The sequence below is a fragment of the Manacus candei genome, unplaced genomic scaffold (assembly GCF_025592945.1).
Source record: "Manacus candei isolate 608988 ecotype Guabito, Panama unplaced genomic scaffold, ASM2559294v1 h1tg000159l, whole genome shotgun sequence".
Lineage (NCBI taxonomy): Eukaryota > Metazoa > Chordata > Aves > Passeriformes > Pipridae > Manacus > Manacus candei.
The window spans coordinates 842,042-861,108 of record NW_026138207.1 but is presented as its reverse complement, the minus strand read 5'-3'; the positions used below and the strand labels follow the sequence as shown (position 1 = coordinate 861,108).

At 36.8% G+C, this 19,067-nt stretch overlaps 1 protein-coding gene across 4 annotated transcripts in view; it reads right to left on the bottom strand.

Annotated features, from left to right (window-relative positions):
- The window catches only part of MYO16 (myosin XVI), a 355,407-nt gene that overhangs the window by 219,233 nt on the left and 117,107 nt on the right, over window positions 1–19,067 (bottom strand). For all 4 annotated transcript variants that reach the window (XM_051772798.1, XM_051772799.1, XM_051772797.1 and 1 more), the window contains exons 3-4: window positions 17,270–17,340; window positions 12,628–12,771 (exon numbers count right to left, since the gene is read on the bottom strand). In XM_051772798.1, the coding sequence (XP_051628758.1) occupies window positions 12,628–12,771; window positions 17,270–17,340 (215 nt within the window). The remainder of the gene's footprint in view (window positions 1–12,627; window positions 12,772–17,269; window positions 17,341–19,067) is intronic.

The following is a 19,067-nucleotide window of genomic DNA, read 5'->3' as shown; positions in this document are numbered from 1 at the left end:
TAATCTTAGCAGTCAATGAAGAATAGGTACCTATTATCTTCCTATCACCTTGCCCGAAAACATCTGTCCACAGTTATTCCCTTACCATTCTCTAGTTTTCATTCCAAAAAATAAATTTTCCCAATGTCTTTCTTCCCAATAAATCCAAATCAGTGATTTTGCAGTATTCTTTTGAATTCAACAATTACTTCCCATTTTTTAACATTTGGGGAAAATATTTACTGTGTTTAAAAAATTTGCAATATATCATAGTTTCTAATGGGAATCATTTGAAATTAAGGCAAGTCTGATTTGATAAACTTTGATTTCAAATAGTTGAAGATGCAGTTGTTATTCAGAAATAATATAAAAGGCTAGTTTTCTCCTTTACTTTCATAAGCCAGCTTTTATACACTTTCCAACATCTTTTTAGCTTTCTGTCCTTGCAGATAGCAATCACATCTTGCTCAATCTCATTATCAAAACAAAAATAAAAGAAAACTACATACAACTTTTCACTATTTTTCAGTTCACAGCTTTAAATTCTCCACTTCATTATGCATCCCTGTCTCATTGTCTTACATTGTTCTACACTGGATTGCACTACCTATTTTTTCCACACATAGTCTACACCAATTATTCTAGATTTGCAAAGTCAATGCTTTTTCTCCACCTTTCCTGTTTTAACTGAAAAGTCTTCAAAAACCTATGCAAATATGAGTCTTTTTAATGACCTTCATGTCACCTCATTTATTACATCCACTAACTCTGCACTGTTATAATTTACCTAAACCATCTGCTTTCAATATGTAAGCCAGTTTTTCCTGCAGCAGTTTTCTTTTCAATGACTTTACACATCAATCTTTATGGTGGCATACCAAGATAAGTTGCCCTTGAACTTTTGATAAATTATATCAGTGTTGTATTTTCCCCTACCAGCTCATTCAGAAATTCAAGAATTCGTGGAGATTCATCTGACGGTTCTTTTTTCACAGTTTCATGCTCCCATGCCCTTCTAAATTATGCATTATAAACTATGCCACAGTGATATTTCATTCCAATATTTCTGAAATGAAAACACATAAAAATCCACGTAAGACTGAGAGTGGAGGGTTTTCATCTGAGTGACTTGGGTTTTGAGGTTTTTTAAAGTATTATGGGACAGCTCTTATCCAAATAAATTACACAGTATCAACTTAACTGAAAAAATATCTTTCCTCTAAAGTCTGGGAATCACACCTACCATCTTTGTCATAGTTCTGTTTTACTATAAATTTGGAGATGTTGCAAGATTCAGTCAATTTCTGTGAGATACTAATTTTTCTTTGCCTCAAGAAAAGGGTGATAGCAAGAGATTTCAAAAGACAAGATGCATCTTTCTGTCTTATGGTTGTGAATAACGTGATTAATTATGAAAAGAAGGTATGAGAAAGAAGGAACTGGAAGAGTTTCATCCATATTGAACATTTCAGTTTTCAGGAGCGCCTAAATATAAGGGCAAATGCAATCTTTCCCTGCCACCGAGAGGGTGAGGTGACAAAGATACCAGTAGGTAAATGTCCCCTTAAGAAGAAATACAGTATGCATATATGTGATGCTCCATTAGATCTAACACCAATGGTGCACGGAAAATCATTCAAACAAGCTGTTCAAGCCACTAAGCTGACAAAACCACCTATTTGCTTGTAGACCTCCCTTTTCTAGACTTAAAGAGAGACAACATTCTCTATCAGATTTACAGCTGGTTGACCTTCATGCTCAATTGATAGTAATGCCCCAGTTACTAAAGACATACATTACACAATATTAATCCTGGTCTTTCGCATCTTAGACTGTTGTTCTAATCACTAGACCACTGACCTCCAAAGTGTTCTTATCACAAACCCCATCAGTAAAAAATTTTTGAGCACACATCCCCAGTATATGTATACTTGTTGTGATGAATTACAGTTTATGTGTGCCTGGTGATGTGGATTTACGGATTATACAATTTAGTTTATAAATTGTGTACCACTGTACCAGTATATTATGTATATTACAAAACACATAAAACCCCCCCAAATTAAAAAGGACGAGACAAAGATCTAATCAAGAATATATTAAAATAATTTTATTTTATTCATTAATGGTGCAAAAAACTTTTTACTGTATTATTATTAAAAATATTTAGATTTTTAATGAGAACAATGAGTTTCATTATTTTTTAAAAAATTAGTTAAAACTTTATCACAGTGATACAGTGATTCAATGTCTGGTTCTAAGTTCAATTAATTTCAGTACTTGGTGTTAAAATCTGTAATAGCTGGAAAAGCTCACAGATACATAGATCTAAATGGAAGAAGTGCATTCTTGGCCATGATTATTAAATTATATTAATTTTTCAATTCCATATATCAGCTAAACACACATTTTTATTGAAATTTGGCTAGGAAATTTTCTTCTTCCCTGATGTCAGTCACTTGGTCTTGCCAACTAATGAGAAGGTGATGCATTTTTATGTTTAACAAATGAATTCAGAACCCGCTGAAACTCGAGAAAAATTTTAAAAATGTTAGGAAATTGTGTTTCCAAGGTTTTTTTTATGTACAAATACAAGAGTTTTTACAGGTGACACGTATAATTTTCAGTAATAAAATCATATAACAGTGGAAAAGTTTCAAAACATCTAATGCTCTCAAAATATTTCTTTTGAAAAGCAGTTACTTTCCTATTCATTATTAAACCATCACCTTTACTCCAAAAGAACTGACTAAGTGTGCTTATTTTTTCCAAAAATATCTGCTAGATAACATACTACTGTTCGTGACTTTTCATCACGGAAAAGGTCAGCAGATTAGGCACCTTGGCTCTTTTTGAAAATGAAAAATGTGGAACCCGACTCTAAGTTTAACAGCTCTTCAAGTGCTTTGCCCCAAGACAACCAGTGACCCTCAGTGCAGGCCAAAAGAATTTTGCAGTCACTCCCCATCTTGTTAAAAAGTATTGTAAAGATTCGACTATTTAAAGGTCTTTTTTTTTATGAAACTAACCAAACTGATGAGATCCTGAAGCACTTTGTATAGTTCTGAGGTCAACTTCCTGGCTGTAAAAGGAAGTTGGGAACAGTGTGCCTCTGATGCAGTGAGTGAATTTCAGGTGCAGTGCCAGCTCTGTAACCTTACCCCCAGAATCCTTTCTTACTCCAGTCAGAGCAGCTGCTCCATCAATGGTTACATTGCATAGTCTTCCTATAAAACATTGCTTTTATTAAAGTTATTACTCTCAAGATCATATCTCTTTTAGCACCTCCTCCTTTTAGTGATGTGTTCACAATAAAGTAGTTCTTCATGTATTTCATTACTGAAACAGAATCTAGCAAATACTACAAGTTGAGACAAGGACATGTTAGAAACATGTCCAGCTAACTGCATAGCAAACCTCCCAGTGTAATGTGCTCTAACACTTATTTCTTCAAACTCCAGTGATGTATTTCTACACACCTTCCAACTATATTTTCTGATAAAGGAGTGCATTTTAGAGTTTGTCACCATGTTGGGTTTTGTGTATTATTTCATCCATTTTGCTGCAGCAGGATGAACAAGTGTGTTCCCAATAGCATGTGGCTTTTTGTCTTTTGCTATTAAGAAGCCTTAAAAGAGGCTTCTGAAGATTTATAATTAAGTGAAATTTTGTAAAATACTGTACTGAGTATTGCTTGACTATAACCACCTCTAGTTAAATCTGATTAGATCAGCACTGGTTTTACCCTGTAATTATGAAGAGCTCATACTAGGACTAGAAGAGACTGCCATTTTCCTGTTAATTTGTGCTATCATTATTAGCCTTATTATCTTCAGTCTGTGGTTTCTTCTCAGGAATTTTGTAAGCCACTTGCCTATCTAGTGAGAGTTAGTTTAGTTAAAACTAAATAATATAATCCATAAATCCATGTCACCAGGCACACACAAAATGTAATTCATCACAACTCACTGCAAGTGGATGAACAAGCGAGAGCACCACTTTCGATATCTCTGCAATGTGGAGCAGCTCTTCCCAAGGACACCTTGCCTACTGTTCAAAACACAGAACCCTCATATGGATGGAGGGAGGGTGCCAGTATCAATAGGTATATTAAATATTAGTAAAGCTTAATTTCTTCCTTACATTTTTTCTGACAAAAATAAATAAAAATAGAAATTCTGATAATCACAGTAAATCTTCCTGTGCATCTCTTGGGGTGTGCATCCACTTTGAAGACCATGGCACTAGACCTCACAAATTCAAATTCTCTCATTTCCAAATACTTCTCATATTTGTATTTGTACAGCTCCTGGCAAAACCTGGAAGCTAGTAAGAATGTAGAACTCACCAGGAACTGCTAAATAATTTCAAGCAAATGTCACCAAAAGATTGTACTATACCACTTTTATTAAATGTTTGTAATTATTTCCCTGATTAATCAAGATCTTTCACTGGTATATTCCTCATACGTTGGCCTTCTCAAACCCCTACTGAGGGAATAGTCATGTTTATGCACCACTCTGTAGTTTCTCTTATAAATACTGCTGGGACATACAATTAATTATGGATCTAAATGTCATTCTCAATTTGCCACCAGTGACTATACATCTAGCTTTTGTGACCTTTTGGCTTCTTTTCTTGAGAAAAAAAGCCCTTTTTTTCCCCCCTATATTTCATACTACTTGCCCATTATATATTTTTCTTTTCAAATACCTGAAAGCAGTATTAAAAACAAACAAATAAAAACATTTCAAATGCTTGGAAAACAGTAATATTTGCCTGGTAGGTAATATGTCTAACTTCTCTTTCTGAACTATCTTCTTACATGAACTTTTCTCCTGTCTTTTTTTGGGCTATAGAAATTTAACATAATCTGACAGGCATCAAACACATTACTTGTTGTTGTTCTCAATATTATGTTTTTAATATCCTCCATATGTTACTTTCTTGTTTTAAGAACACAATCAGAATAATTATATCTACACAGCCCTCCAAACAGATGTCATGTGGGAATGTAATACTAGAATGGATCTCCTGAAGTATCACTTTGGTAATGCAGGTAAAAACATAACACACAATCTCATTCACAACTTTAAGATCAATTTTAAAGCCAGTTAGGGTTTGTTGGGGGTTTTTTTGTTCCCTGTTACTCCTGCATGGAATGCTGTTTTCCAACATACGTCTCTTAACATTGAGAAAGCTTAGTTTAATTTCTTACATTTATTTCTGGACACTTTTGTAGTCATTGGCATTCACGCCAGTAGCAACTTCAGGTTTTAAAAGCTCTTTTTTACCTCTCCCTTTATCTTGATATACTTATAGAAACTTATACAACCTACTTTGATTTCTTTTTTTAAGTAAAATATACTATTTTGCCTTGTTTCTCATAAGGTAGTCTTTCTATTCCCCTGTTTATCCCTGCAGTTTTCCTTGGCACAATTTACCATTCTTGAACATGGTTGTATATAGTTAACTGCAGGCTGTTGTCCCTTGTACAGTAGCAACAACACTCTTCCCTTCTCCTGGAAACATCTTCATTTTGACAAATCCAATAATCTCTCTTCCGCACCTGCAGTTACATGTTTGCAGCATACAATTATCTTAAAATTGACTAAAGCTCTGAGGTATTTTTCCTTTTTTCCAACTGATTGTTCCTGAGCGTATCACAGAAATGTCTGTTACACAGAGCATGACCTTGTATTTTTACACTTAAATTTCAATCCATTTTTATTACCAAAGTCTTCAAAGATACCCTATTACTTCTGCATGACATTATAATCCTCACCCCCATGGATAGGGCATTGCAGCCTTTACTTCAGCATATTTCATTATCATACCCCTATTTTTCCTCCCAAGGTCATCACTGAAAACCCAAAATAAAATAACATTGTAGGACCAATCCTAAAGAAACCACAGTAACTCTCGGGCCTATAGTTTTCTCTAAACAACCAGGCTGTTGTCGTGTTGTTACTAAGTTCTTCTCTACCAAGCAGCTTTTCACTTCTGTAATTTAACTAAGGATGCAAACATCCTCGTATTCCCTAGCTACTCCATAAGAGTGACTCACAAAATAATTATGTCAGTGGTTCAAGCAGAGGCTATTTCGCATAAAGAATGAATTTCGCCTTCTACAAATATCCCCCAATGTGGAACATCCCTCCAGACCATCTTCTTCATAGCACAAAACTATGTTTACTGAAGATCAAAAGCCAGAAGTTGATTTTCATTATCTTGTCATTTGTTCATCCTCTTTCTCTAGGGATCAAGAGAATCAGAGTAAAGGTGATCCAAAATTCCTCATTTTTGTACATGTAGTCTATCTCTTAGTATACTTTTCCTGGCTTGCTCCAGCCAAAACTGAGAGTGTTATTTGTTATTTTTCCCAACAGGTCTAACTCTCTTTTACCCTCCAGGAATTTTGATTTTCTAGAACTGCTCTGATGCCAAGAATATACTATACTCCAAATTATACAGATGTGCTGCTTACTAGCTCTGGTCTACGTCCTAAGCCTCATCCCTAGTCTCAGATATTTTCCACCTGAAGGGAGGGAAGGAGGGAGGCAGAGAGGGAGCGTGTGTGTGCGTGTCTCTGTGTGCACATGTGTGTGTGTGATTTCTAGCCATTGCAAAAGTATTTACAGTCTCTTCAGGTTTACTTTCTGTGATTACTTCCCACGTGAAAAGACTTTGTTTCACCCCATGATTTAGCATTCTTCATACTGTGAAGTGCAGATTCTATTTCACTGGTTATTTCTCCTGCCAACTGAAGTTTCTAATGCTATTTCTTTTCATATTATCCTCATTTCTTTACTATACTACCTATTTTTCTGTATCCAGTTAGGCTCCTGTTCTTATCTCTCCTTGGACCACCTTTAATGCTGCATCACTAGGCAGCTTGATCCCTTTTCCTCAGTCTTTAATATTGCTACAGTTTCCCCTGAGTGTTACCATCTGGAGTTCAGCAACTCATTAACAGGCATCACCTAGATTAGTTCATTAGTAGCTTTCACCTATCTTAGTTCTTTCAGCAATGATGAAAGGGTGTAAGCCAGCAGTACACACTCTCTGGAAGTTCCCTCCTGGATTTATCACACAACCACCAGCCTCTGCAAACTGCGAGTGAATTCAAATAGATACCCACAGTTTATGCAGAAAAAACTTCCATTTAAAGTTTCTTACAAGTACTAAATACTGATAACTGCCTCTAGAAAGAGAGAAGAATCATTTTTCTTTTAGGCCACATGATCCTAAAGGATACTATAAACTATTACCCATTGTCCCATCCCAACTTCTAACTCTCCTCCTCTCCTCCTCCCTTCTTCCTCTCATATTGACTCAAAGGAGGAAGTCATACTGAGCAAGATTGAGTGGGATAGAAGAATTGTCTCCTTTGAGGAAGCAATTCTTTATTCTGCTATAGTTGTTTCTCAAACTATGAAATACAAAGATCTTTCATTAAGTCCTAAAGGTAATGGCATTTTGATCATTCATCTCTGCTTGCTAAAACAGTCTGATGTAGTTGCAAAGAACAAGGGCAAAATAACTGTATAACTGTTGTCTGATTATGACTTAAGATATGTGCCACACCAGCTGTATGAGGAAATGGAAAAGAGAGTTAGAGCCCCATAAAGTCTTTGCTTCTACTCCCAAAAGTGAATCTGTTCCTGTAATTTTTCCAGTAAAAATATATCTGATTTTGAAAAAGGGATTTTACACTAAAATCAAAAGTAAATTACGCATACAGTGGACAGTATTATATACCTGACACTGTTCATCTATTATTGGTGACTTTAAATATAACGAATGATTCTGTGATAACTCCCTTCTGTACACTGCTAAGCACAGATTTTCTTACGTTCTTAAAAGGGGAAAGAGAAAAAATATTCAGCCTCAAACTATTTAAAAAAACACCAACTTTACTTTCAGCCTTCTGTGCTGGATTTGCATTTTGTGCTTCAATTCTAGGTTCCAAAAAGCACATGATGAAACACATTTAATTAGCTGGCAGACAGTAGGCACATTTGCTTTTTCCAGTAAGGTCAATAAAAAGCATGTATTAAGAACGTCTTTCTACTCCCCAATTTTCATTCACGTAAAAAATCTTGAGGATGTAGCACTGCTCTCTGCCATTCTAGTTAATTAACTGCCATGTTTATTACAGTAATGTCTTCAGGTCTATGAAAGAATAAAGAATAAATCTCTACTGTGCAGCATGCTATCATGGCTAGGCTTCGCGAAAGAAGACTTGGGACAGCATGCTATACAAACACTAGAATACTGTCTCCACCTCCCTAGTTTCATTTGACAAGATGGTGAAAATACAACATTCATGTTGCCCACTGATACTGATTTCATGTGGCCACAGATGTATATAAGTCTATGCATCTTTGTTCTTAAATGAAAGGCACTTCAGCATTCTGTTCAGCCTGCTACAGGAGCCTCCTTCATACAACATCCACAAAAGCAGTCCCCTATCCCACAGGGAAAACACCTAAAGCTGCTGTGGTCAAGCAGTGACTGATGAATCTGACCTTTACTACCTCATCTGCATGTATGGCAACCAGACCTCTATGGATCACTTTTGATCCCTACATTTCCTCACGTGCTAGCAGCTGCCTTGGGGGTAAGTTCTTCATTGATCGACTATTTAGCAGACATGAGATATATTTCCTGGCTGTACTGCCCAGTGCTCCCCCTCCCCTTCCTGACAGCTACAGAACTGACAAGATATAAATATGTCCCTGGAAAGCTATATCACCTAGGGTAAAATGTTGGAAATGATGGATAGAAATAGCTTCAAGCATCTATTCCAAAAATAGTGCTTACAATTCCAACAGCCTTCCAAGAGAACATGATAGCATATAACCACATTACAAACAGCCAGAGCCCCTCCTAGCCTGCAGTGAATGAGTTTTACTTTTGCCTTTGCTATCCACCAGAGAATAGAAGTCGTGAGACACCACAGTTAAGCTGATGAATGACAAGTCACTATCTTGTCTCAGCCAGAAAAATATGATGACCAGCAAAAGCGGGATAAAACCGGAAACTGGGCATTCTTAAGTAAGTCTTCATTAACAGCCTTCTGGGATCTATATACACCCTATATTCCTTTTTCTTTTTTTTTTTCCTATTTTCCCTTCAGGAAATGTTTTTAAGTCTCCACTGAGGAACTCTCCACTGGATTCTACAACAGTTTTCCAGGAATCAGAACTTGAACAGGTGTCAATTAAAGGACCATGCTGTTACCTTTTAGCTCACATCTTTAAAAGAGAAAATATGGTATTGTCTGTGTTGTAAAGTCAGTCCAGAAGAAATATTTATCTAAAAGTAATTCCTAAGGGTACAAGGAATGTTATTTTTTTTTCCAATGAAAAAACAATAGAAACTGCCTGTAGCTCATAGTGGCATTATCGAGGTTCATACTACACATTAGACATGGTCCATGAAACACTGTAACCTCAAGGCAAAGTAATTTCTAATATGAATTGCTCATGCAAAGGCATTTCAGAATTGTGAAAAATAAGCCCCTCCAACCTCAATTTTCATCTTCACTTTGTCAAAAGCTATTAAAGATAGCATTAATGTCATGGTTCAAAAACTACTGCTTACCTAAGAGTATTTCTCTTTCTCTGCCCCAATACTCTATCTTTATTCTGACTCCAAAAGGGAAAATATTAAGTTATTATTTATCTAGTCATGGAAATTTTACCTTTCAAAGTGCTAACGACCTAAAATGTGGGCAAATTTACCGAAATTTATTGCAAATAATATGGACAACTCAAACTTTATCTGCAAAAATCCGTATGGATGTACCCCCGCTTATTGAAATTTTAATTCATTAGATGACCTATTTATAACAAGTTATCAGAAAATACTTAGAACATTCAGATAAAGACAACCTGTAACAAACAGGGACCAAATCAAACAACATTCAAATAATGGGCACTGAAAAATTATTTTGGATATAACCCTGTATAGAAATACTTGAGGTTTTATTAGATCGGGCTTCTTGCAAAAACAGGCAGGGAAAATTTTACAAGTTCCCTCTATAACCTCAACTGTTCCTATTAATGTCAACAGCAGACACATTCAGAATTTCTGAAAATTCCCCACAATAAAAGAATTTCCTATAATACAAGAATTTTTATAAATGAGCTGCTCTGTTCTGATTTGTTTATCAGTTTAGGAGTACACACAGAATACAATGATACACAGGCTTCAGATACATTGGACAGATCAAGGTAATACAAGAGATAAAACATCACCTTCTGAAAATTTTATCCTTTATTTGCCAAGACTAGTGACAGTGTTTAGAATGGGACACTTCTATCATATCTGATGACTGTGGTTAGGTAAGATAAAATATTTTAAGCACTAAGAACAGAAAATCAGACTTACATGCATTGCATTGCACATTTACTGGATCTGATTATAGTTGCAATAGAAAATACAAGAAAATTACATTCCAAGCATCACAAAGGCAGAATGTCTACTATTAATCAAATGGACCTGGGAAAATTCTAGGCACTGAAGCCAACTGTCATGGAGGAGATCTTGTTTAGCCCAGAAAAGACTCTTAGCCTCTACAATGTGACAGTTGGATACAAACTAGTCCCTGGTCACCAAGATATACTCTTTTCTTTAGTATTTCTTATTTTCTAGCTAGATGGCTTCCCACACAAAATACTTCTGGCGCTAGGACCTGGTGGACAACAAGCTGAACATGAGCAAATAATGCGCTCTTCCAACAAACAGGGCCATAGATTTCTTGGACTGCATTGTCAGCAGGCCTAGGCACTGGTGAGAGCCCACCACTGATGAGGCTCCAGTTGCAGGTTCCCCAGTAAAAGAAAGATATGTACATACTAGAGTGAGTCCTGCAAAGGGGATATAAAGACGAGGATAAGACTGGAGCATCTGTCATACAAGGAGAGGCTGAGGCAGCTGGGACTCTTCAGGCTTGAAAAAAGAAGGCTCTGGCAGGACTTAAAAAATGTGTAAATTCCTGATGGAAAGAGTAAAGAACATGGAGCCAGACTCCCCTTGGTGGAATCCAGTGACAGGACAAAATGAAAGAGGGACAAATTAAAACACAGAATATTCTGTTCAAACCTAATAGAAAGTTTTGTGGACTTTCCATCCTTGAAGATTTGGTTCTGGGCAATCTGCTGTGGCTAGCTCTTGTCGGAGCAGTATGTATGGACTAGAAAACCTTCAAAAGTGACTTCATGAAAGCTATTATCAAGCATATAGTCTAAAAATATTTCTCCCTTCCCTGTACTTGTAATATTGAAATAAGATTATAAATATGATAACAAATGCTGATCTACTTGCAATGACCTATTTAAAACTTACACATTTTAAAATGATACAAATAGATTAAAAAACTTTAAGTCAGACTGTGAACTGTTTCTGCACTACTATTTTAAAGAGCAATTTAAAATGAACTGTGAAAAGAGCTGCATTAATAACATTACGTAAAACTAGAAGTTGTGATCCTAGGAATGGAAGCACAGAACAGAAGCATAGAATCATTTAGGTTGGAAAAGGTCTTTAAGATCATTGAGTCCTATTGTTAACCCAGGACTGCAAGTCCGTCACTAAACCATGTCCCTATTTACACAACTTTTAAATACTTCCAGGGATGTCGACTCCACCACTTCCTGGTCAGCCTGTTCCAATGTTGACTACCTTTTCAGAAAAAAAATATTTTCCTAATATCCAATCTAAACCTCCCCTGGCACAACTTGAGGCCATTTCCTCTTGTCCTGTTGCTTGCTACCTGGGAGAAGAGACCAACCCCCACCTGGCTACAAACTCCTTTCAGGTCTTCTCTGAGTCTCTTTTTTCTCCAACCTAAACAGCCCCAGCTCCCTTACCTACATCTCATAAGACTTGTGCTCCAAAACCTTCACCAGCTCAACTGCCCTCCTCTGGAAAAGCTCCAGTACATCAATATCTTGTGAGGGGCCCAAAACTGTACACAGGACTTGAGGTGCAGCCTCACCACTGCCAAGTAGAGGGGCACAATCACTACCCTGATCCTGTTGACCACACTGTTCCGGATACAAGTCAACATGCCATTGGAATTCTTGGCCACCTGGGCACACTGCTGTTCTCTGCAAAGACTGAATACTATATATACTACTATATTGGGTAAACTGAGCTGTTAAAAGTCAAAGTTGTTCAGATAAATATTAAATTTGCCTCATTTTGACCATGTCCACAAACACTTCTTTATGAATACTGAGTGCAATTGCATGAATACTTGCTTTACAGAAGGAGATTTTTATAAAATGATCTGAGAACTCAACCCTTAACAGAAAGTGACAGGGAGAAAAGAAAAGAAATTATCTGAATTCCCATTTGGGACTGAGTGCTTATCAGAGATATAAGCTCCTGACCACAGGGAAGAGACAGGAGATACTTGACACTGATGTTTACAATTTATTCTCACTGAAGGCCTAAAAATGCCTTCTAAAAATCCTGAGCACCCAAACAATGTCAAGAAAAAAAACCAAATACAATATATGCCTTCAGAGATACGATTAGTAGTAATATGTTGCATTCATACAGCAGTTTCAGACCTCAGGATGCTACTTTCTGTCTCCTTTTCAGGCACACAATGCACTGGATTGCTTTACTTACTAGTAGCAGCAGTAGGACAATATCAGGATTATCACAGGCACAGGCTACATGCATTGATGTCCAAAAATCCTCATCTTGATGATTTACATTCACTCCTCTGTCAATTAGAATTTCTGCAGCAAATGCATTATCGTAGCGAGCACACTGAAAGAAAAAGAACAGATTAGGGATGGTGTTTTCCTCAGTGTACAACTGAATTTACTACATAGTATTTAAATTAGGCAGATGACACATTATAGTTGAACTGTTGTGTTTGTAGGGAACAACAGATGAGGAATCTATAGAAATAATTCTGTGGAGACTACCAGTTCCATATGCATGATTCACAGAACCCCCTACTTCCTGTGAAAAAGCACTATATGAAATCTGCTGAATCTACAATAAAGATAAGGCTTTTTTCTGTTCAATACTGTCATTCCAAATGACTGCACAGGCATCAGTGCATCATAATCACATGATGAGTAGTGGCATCTAAAGATATGTACATCCACACATATATATGTCCACATGTACATGAACTTCTGCCTCTTATGCAGATCATAGCAATAGTACGCACTTCTACATACCCACTTCTATTTCCAATCCACTAACTATATGATTCCTTTTCCAGTCTCTCTGACAGATAAATACTCTGCACACTACAGGTGTGTTGGGAGAGCCAAGGGAATGCACACGTGTGTGTGTGTGTGTGTGTGTGTGTGTGTGTGTGTGAGACGATGGGAGATCACAGTCACTAATTTTGGCAGAGAAGAAACTGGCTTAGCCATGGTTTTGACCTTACTCCTCTGTCACATCTGTGACTTTTTACGTGTGAGGTTACGGATAATACTGTAAAAGACAACCAGGGCACCTCTTAAGATCTTTACTCTGGTCTAGCATAACAATCTCAGTAACTGTTTAGAGAAAGATCCTCTCTCTTTCCTTACTGGAGAGAGGTTACGGGGAGACTTATTTTCTCTATTAGATACTTAGATATTTAAACATATTCTGGACCCCAAAAGCACATATAAACATTGAGAGTACAAATATAGTGAAATCTGCAGATAATTTGCAAGTGTGGGTTAAATTATTGTGTTATGTCTATCGCATGTGAAACCATACCATGGCATCCAGTTTGCTGATCTCTATTAATCTGGCATGGAAGCCACGATACTGAAGGAAATGGGGAAGAAGTAAAAGTAGGTAACTGAATTTGACTGTGAAGTCAAAACATAGCTGAGATCTTCAGCTGAATGGAGGAGCTACATGTACTACTGCAATCATATTGATAACTCAAAAGATGAAATTTAAACTCTATCAGGATAAAAAGCAGTCCTGCCTTAAATGATTTCCAATATACTGCACTAATTTACAGGACAGAAATTAAGATCTGATGTATTTCCTTTAACTTGTAACTTACTTGGAAGCTCTAGGAACAGTTTCTTTGTGTTGCAGTAATATTCATTGTAAGTATAATTTACACTGAGCTGTTCTGTGTTCAAATTTTAACAAATCAGAGATAAGACATTATATAATACAGATCAACATAATAACATAATCTAATACCAATCACACTCTCAAGGCATTGCTGAGCAAAAAAAAAAAAAAAAAAAAGATTTGCACCTGTTCCTTGGCTCTTGTTTAATGGATTTTGTGAAATAAAGTTCCAGAACAAAATTGGTATGCATATACGTTGTTATTAGGGTGGGGGTGGGTGACTGCCTGTGGGAATTGGTATGATGCTATGTGCTCCCAGCTGAATGGGCAGCTCAGGCAAGTACTCTCTTTTCATACTTTTCTTCTTATGGAATCTAAAGAGTTCACTGAATACCTGTGAAGTTCCCACAGCTCCTCAGAGATTCAATACTAGGATACAGAGATGGCAACAGAATCTTTATGAAGTGTCACATTGGATTTTTTTTTTAGAAATATATCACATTTTGGAAGTTAACAGAAATTTAAAAAGCTAAATGTTTATATACCATTCATTATGGTATAAAAACATTTAGCTTACAACTGGAAAGAATAAACACCGATTAAGGACAAAGCAGCTTATATAGAATCATAGTGGTAAAACTAGTACTTAGAATGGATCTAAGTGGGCTTAAAGAATATAACACAGATGCATTACAAATTGTTATTTTCAATTCTTGCAGGAAAATAAACTTGGCTTATCTATTTCCCTGCATCATGACTCTCCTCTCCTGTCTGTACTGCTCCCAAATCAGGGTTAAATCCAAATTTCATTGAAATTAGGTTTGCCTCTCTCCAATGGGACCAGCATTTTCCTGTAAGTGAATTTTGAGTACTTACAAGTAACTCTGACTAAACTGAGGCAGTAGGTTACACATAGCTCTCTATCGCAAACTTCTTACTGCAGAAAGCTTTCCCTCCCTTGGAAGCACATGTGCCTGTGAAGCAGCAGGCACCAGCTGAGAGATACTGATCGTGACAGTGAATTGGGGTGCGATGCAGAGCTAAAAACCTGAAACGGTACAGTTCAACTGCAGATTTTATCTGCAGTTAAAAAGTGTGCATCAGCTAAACTAGAACACTCAATCTAAAATTCCCAAAGATGGATTTTCTTTCTTCTATTTTAAATTGCCTGAGACTGATGTCACATCATCCACACTGAAGATTTTCTCCTAGGGTTTTCAGCACAGTTTAAGCTTTGGGATGCCTCTATTTCGGGAATCCAATGATAATATCTTCTATGGACTGCCCTTTTAAAGAGCAATTGAGTACTTTGTAGCAAGCAAATAGTTGGAGGAGAGAAAAGAGAATTAAAATTTTCTCTGTTCCAAATCAATACTGCACTCTCCCCTTACCTAGGCCTCTATTTCCTAAAGTCCTTGGTAAATAGCATGGCCATGGAAGATGAAAAACACAGATAAATTACATAATGGAAATGCTACATCTTGCAAGAATATGGTCACAGGTGTGCTGGAGTTCAGTAATATTAGAGGAGTCTTTTCATTAATAAATTACTCTATTTTGTGTACATACTATGAAAAACTTAATCCAACCATTCTAAAATGAAACACTTGGCCAGTAGACTTCTCAATAGATCTGTTACACACTTGTATTTGCTAAGTCACATTTATTTTACACACATTGTTCAACAAAGTTGGATCCAAATGCCTTAAAACAGTTTCACATTAAAAAGACAGCATGTCTGCAACTGAACCATCACAGACCAAAGAAAGCAACAACCCCCTGCAGCACTACAGGCTGGGAACAGAGTGGCTGGAGAGCAGCCAGGCAGAAAGGGACCTGGGAGTTTGGATTGACAGGAACCTGAACAGGAGCCAGCAGTGTGCCCAGGTGGCCAAGAAGGCCAATGGCATCCTGGCCTGGATCAGGAACAGTGTGGCCAACAAGTCCAGGGAAGTGATTCTTCCCCTCTACTCAGCACTGGTGAGGCCACACCTCAAGTACCGTGTCCAGTTCTGGGCCCCTCAGTTCAGGAAGGATATTGAGGTACTGGAGCAGGTCCAGAGAAGAGCAATGAGGCTGGTGAAGAGACTCAAACACAAGTCCTGGGAGGAGAGGCTGAAGGAGCTGGGGTTGTTCAGCCTGGAGAAGAGGAGGCTCAGGGGAGACCTCATCACTCTCCACAACTCCCTGAAAGGAGGTTGTAGCCAGGTGGGGGTTGGTCTCTTTTCCCAGGCAACTATCAGTAAGACAAGAGAGCATGGTCTTAAGCTCTGCCAGGGGAGGTTTGGGTTGGATATTAGGAAGAAATTCTTTACAGAGAAGGTAATCAGGCATTGGAATGGGAATGCCCAGGGAAGTGGTGGATTCTCCATCCCTGGAGGTTTTTAAGATGAGACTGGATGTGGCACTTACTAGACATGTGCCATGGTCTAGTAACCATGGTGGTGTTGGATCAAGGGTTGGACTTGATTATCTCAGACATCCCTTCCAACCCAGCTGACTCTATGATTCTATGATTCTATGATAGGATCATAAGACTTGGGAATTAATCATGAGTTTTGCCATAGGCTTCATCAAAGTCAAAATTCAACTTCTGTGGTATTTTCTTTTTGCCTGTCAGTCTTTCCTCCATATGCCCTTACCTCTTGCTTTTCTTTTGGTCATTATATACAAATTGTTTTTCTTTTATCTTTCCATTACTTAATTTGAATTGCTATGCAAATAATGATAAACTAAATGCGGATTATGTGCTAAATATCCACACACAGGAAATTGGTGAAAGAAAATATGCACAAAAATCAAAAATGTTACATCATATATAACATTACATTTTCATATAGGACCTGTAAGTCTCTGAACCATATATGTCTGTATTTGGAGTCAAGCAATATTTCCTTTGTTCTTTCTTACTGAACAGATAATTATAAATAAAACAGATTAACAGATAATTTATAAATAAAAAATAAATTTTATAAATAAAAATAAAACATTTCATTCTCTTTTGTTAGCTACCATTTCTGTGACATGATCCATTCTTTTTTAAGCAATTTGAAAATGACCATACTTTTAAAAAGCATAGCTGGATGCAATCATAACCACAGTAGAGGTCAGGGTAGATAAAAAATATTGCTAAGCCTTTCTTTTTTTGTTAATATGTCAAATCTGCTACTCACTATCCAACCATATTTATCCACAGTCACTAACACTAATATTCAATCACTCTTACCAGATGGAGCAAGGAGCCTCCTGAGGAAACAAGCAGATGAGGGTCAGTACCATCCTTCAATAGCCGTAACACTGAAATATCAAAGAAAAGCGGAAAAGGAATTAATATACCTAATATACCAGCAATACACCTAATTCTGAACTGTTAGTAGGTTGATTCTTCATCATCTTCATTAAGAGATTTAATAATATATACAAACCTCTCATATAACATTTGCAGAACTATCATGTCAGCATTTACCATCTCACCTGTTATAACAGCTAAGCCTCTAAGAAAAGGACTTTTGGTAATGAACAGTAAATATGAACAGTATCAAGGACTTTTCAAGTGTACAGATAAGAATGTCAGTTTTGTACACAGGAGAGGGGAAGGGAGAGCTGGAGGAGAGACCTTGTGTCAAGGTCACAATCGCCTGATTAGTTCATTTGTGAGCAAAATTACAGTCAACTGGTTTCATTTTACTTTATAAGAGTTCCCTTGAAACACATTGGCTTTTTCAGTAAATACTTGAAACTAGTATTCATAACTGATATAATTTGAAATTAATCATCATACCAAAGCTAAATGATCTGCACTCAATTTAACCTTTCCAGTGCATTGTCAGATCACTGATGCAGCATAATTTTTAAAACGATATTTGGAGTCAAACTCCAATCCCAGTTATATGTATCAAACTCCTTTGAAATGAAAACAGGCTTATAAGCACAAGCAAAACCAGAACCTTTAGTATTGGTGCTCACTCAAGAGTGAAAATTCAGCACTTTTTCCCCATTGCCTTTATAACCTTTTCACTCTAAATCAAAGCATTGACTAATTCATGGTAACAGTGTTCATTCCTTGAACAGAATTGCACATTAACAACGCCAGACATTATCAGGGGAATTCACACCAGCACTGCAACCCTGTCTTCAATAAACTCGCATAAAGAACCCTTTTAAAAGGCCCCTCTCCATGAGAATAACTGTCAATAATGTTTCCTGAATAGGAGCTCAGCTGGTTCTGTCTCCATCATTTGGAAGACTTGGTTTGAATCCCTAGTTAAGATACTGGATGGACTTGTGCAAACAACTGCTAAGAAATTTCAAGTAGTGAATATCCCAGAAATCTGTTCCACTGTGGCTTTTTCCCACGGGAGGGCCATATATTTGTCTCAAGGCCCTTCTAACTTCTCTGAATTCATCAAGAGACTCTTAAACACAATCTCTTCCCTATCTACGCATTTTTTTACGTGTTTTCTTTTTCTCAAGAATATCTTGCAGCTCCATTTTCACTCTACATTTGAACTTTTTACAGCATTTAGACAATCAGTTGACCTATTTGAAAGGGGTCAGGGTTTTTTTTCAAATACTGTCAACTAACAGAAGCAATGTTTTCTGAATGTGCTGAATTATTTTTGATCAGGTGCCCTAGAAAAATTCAGCCTAAGAAAGAATATTTGGTTAAATGGTTGCAAGTCTGTAAAATTAAAGTGAAACACTTGGCATTACTATTACTAAATACTTTACATAGTAAACACACTGCTATAATGGACAAATATTTACAAAAGTTAGACAAATTCATTTAATCTTTTGCTCTAAGTTTTGAAAATCAAAGATCAATCCAAAACACTGTATAAATTCATACTTTATGAATACTTCCATGGTACTTATTTCTCCTCATCAAAGGTTTTGCCTCATTGAATTTACATAACTGTAAAAGACTTTTATGTTCTGGCAAATGCCACTTTGAAAGCTAATCCCTCTCAGAAATCTCTGTTGCCCCTCGCATGTCCACCAAAAGTAGAATTGGAACATTAGGT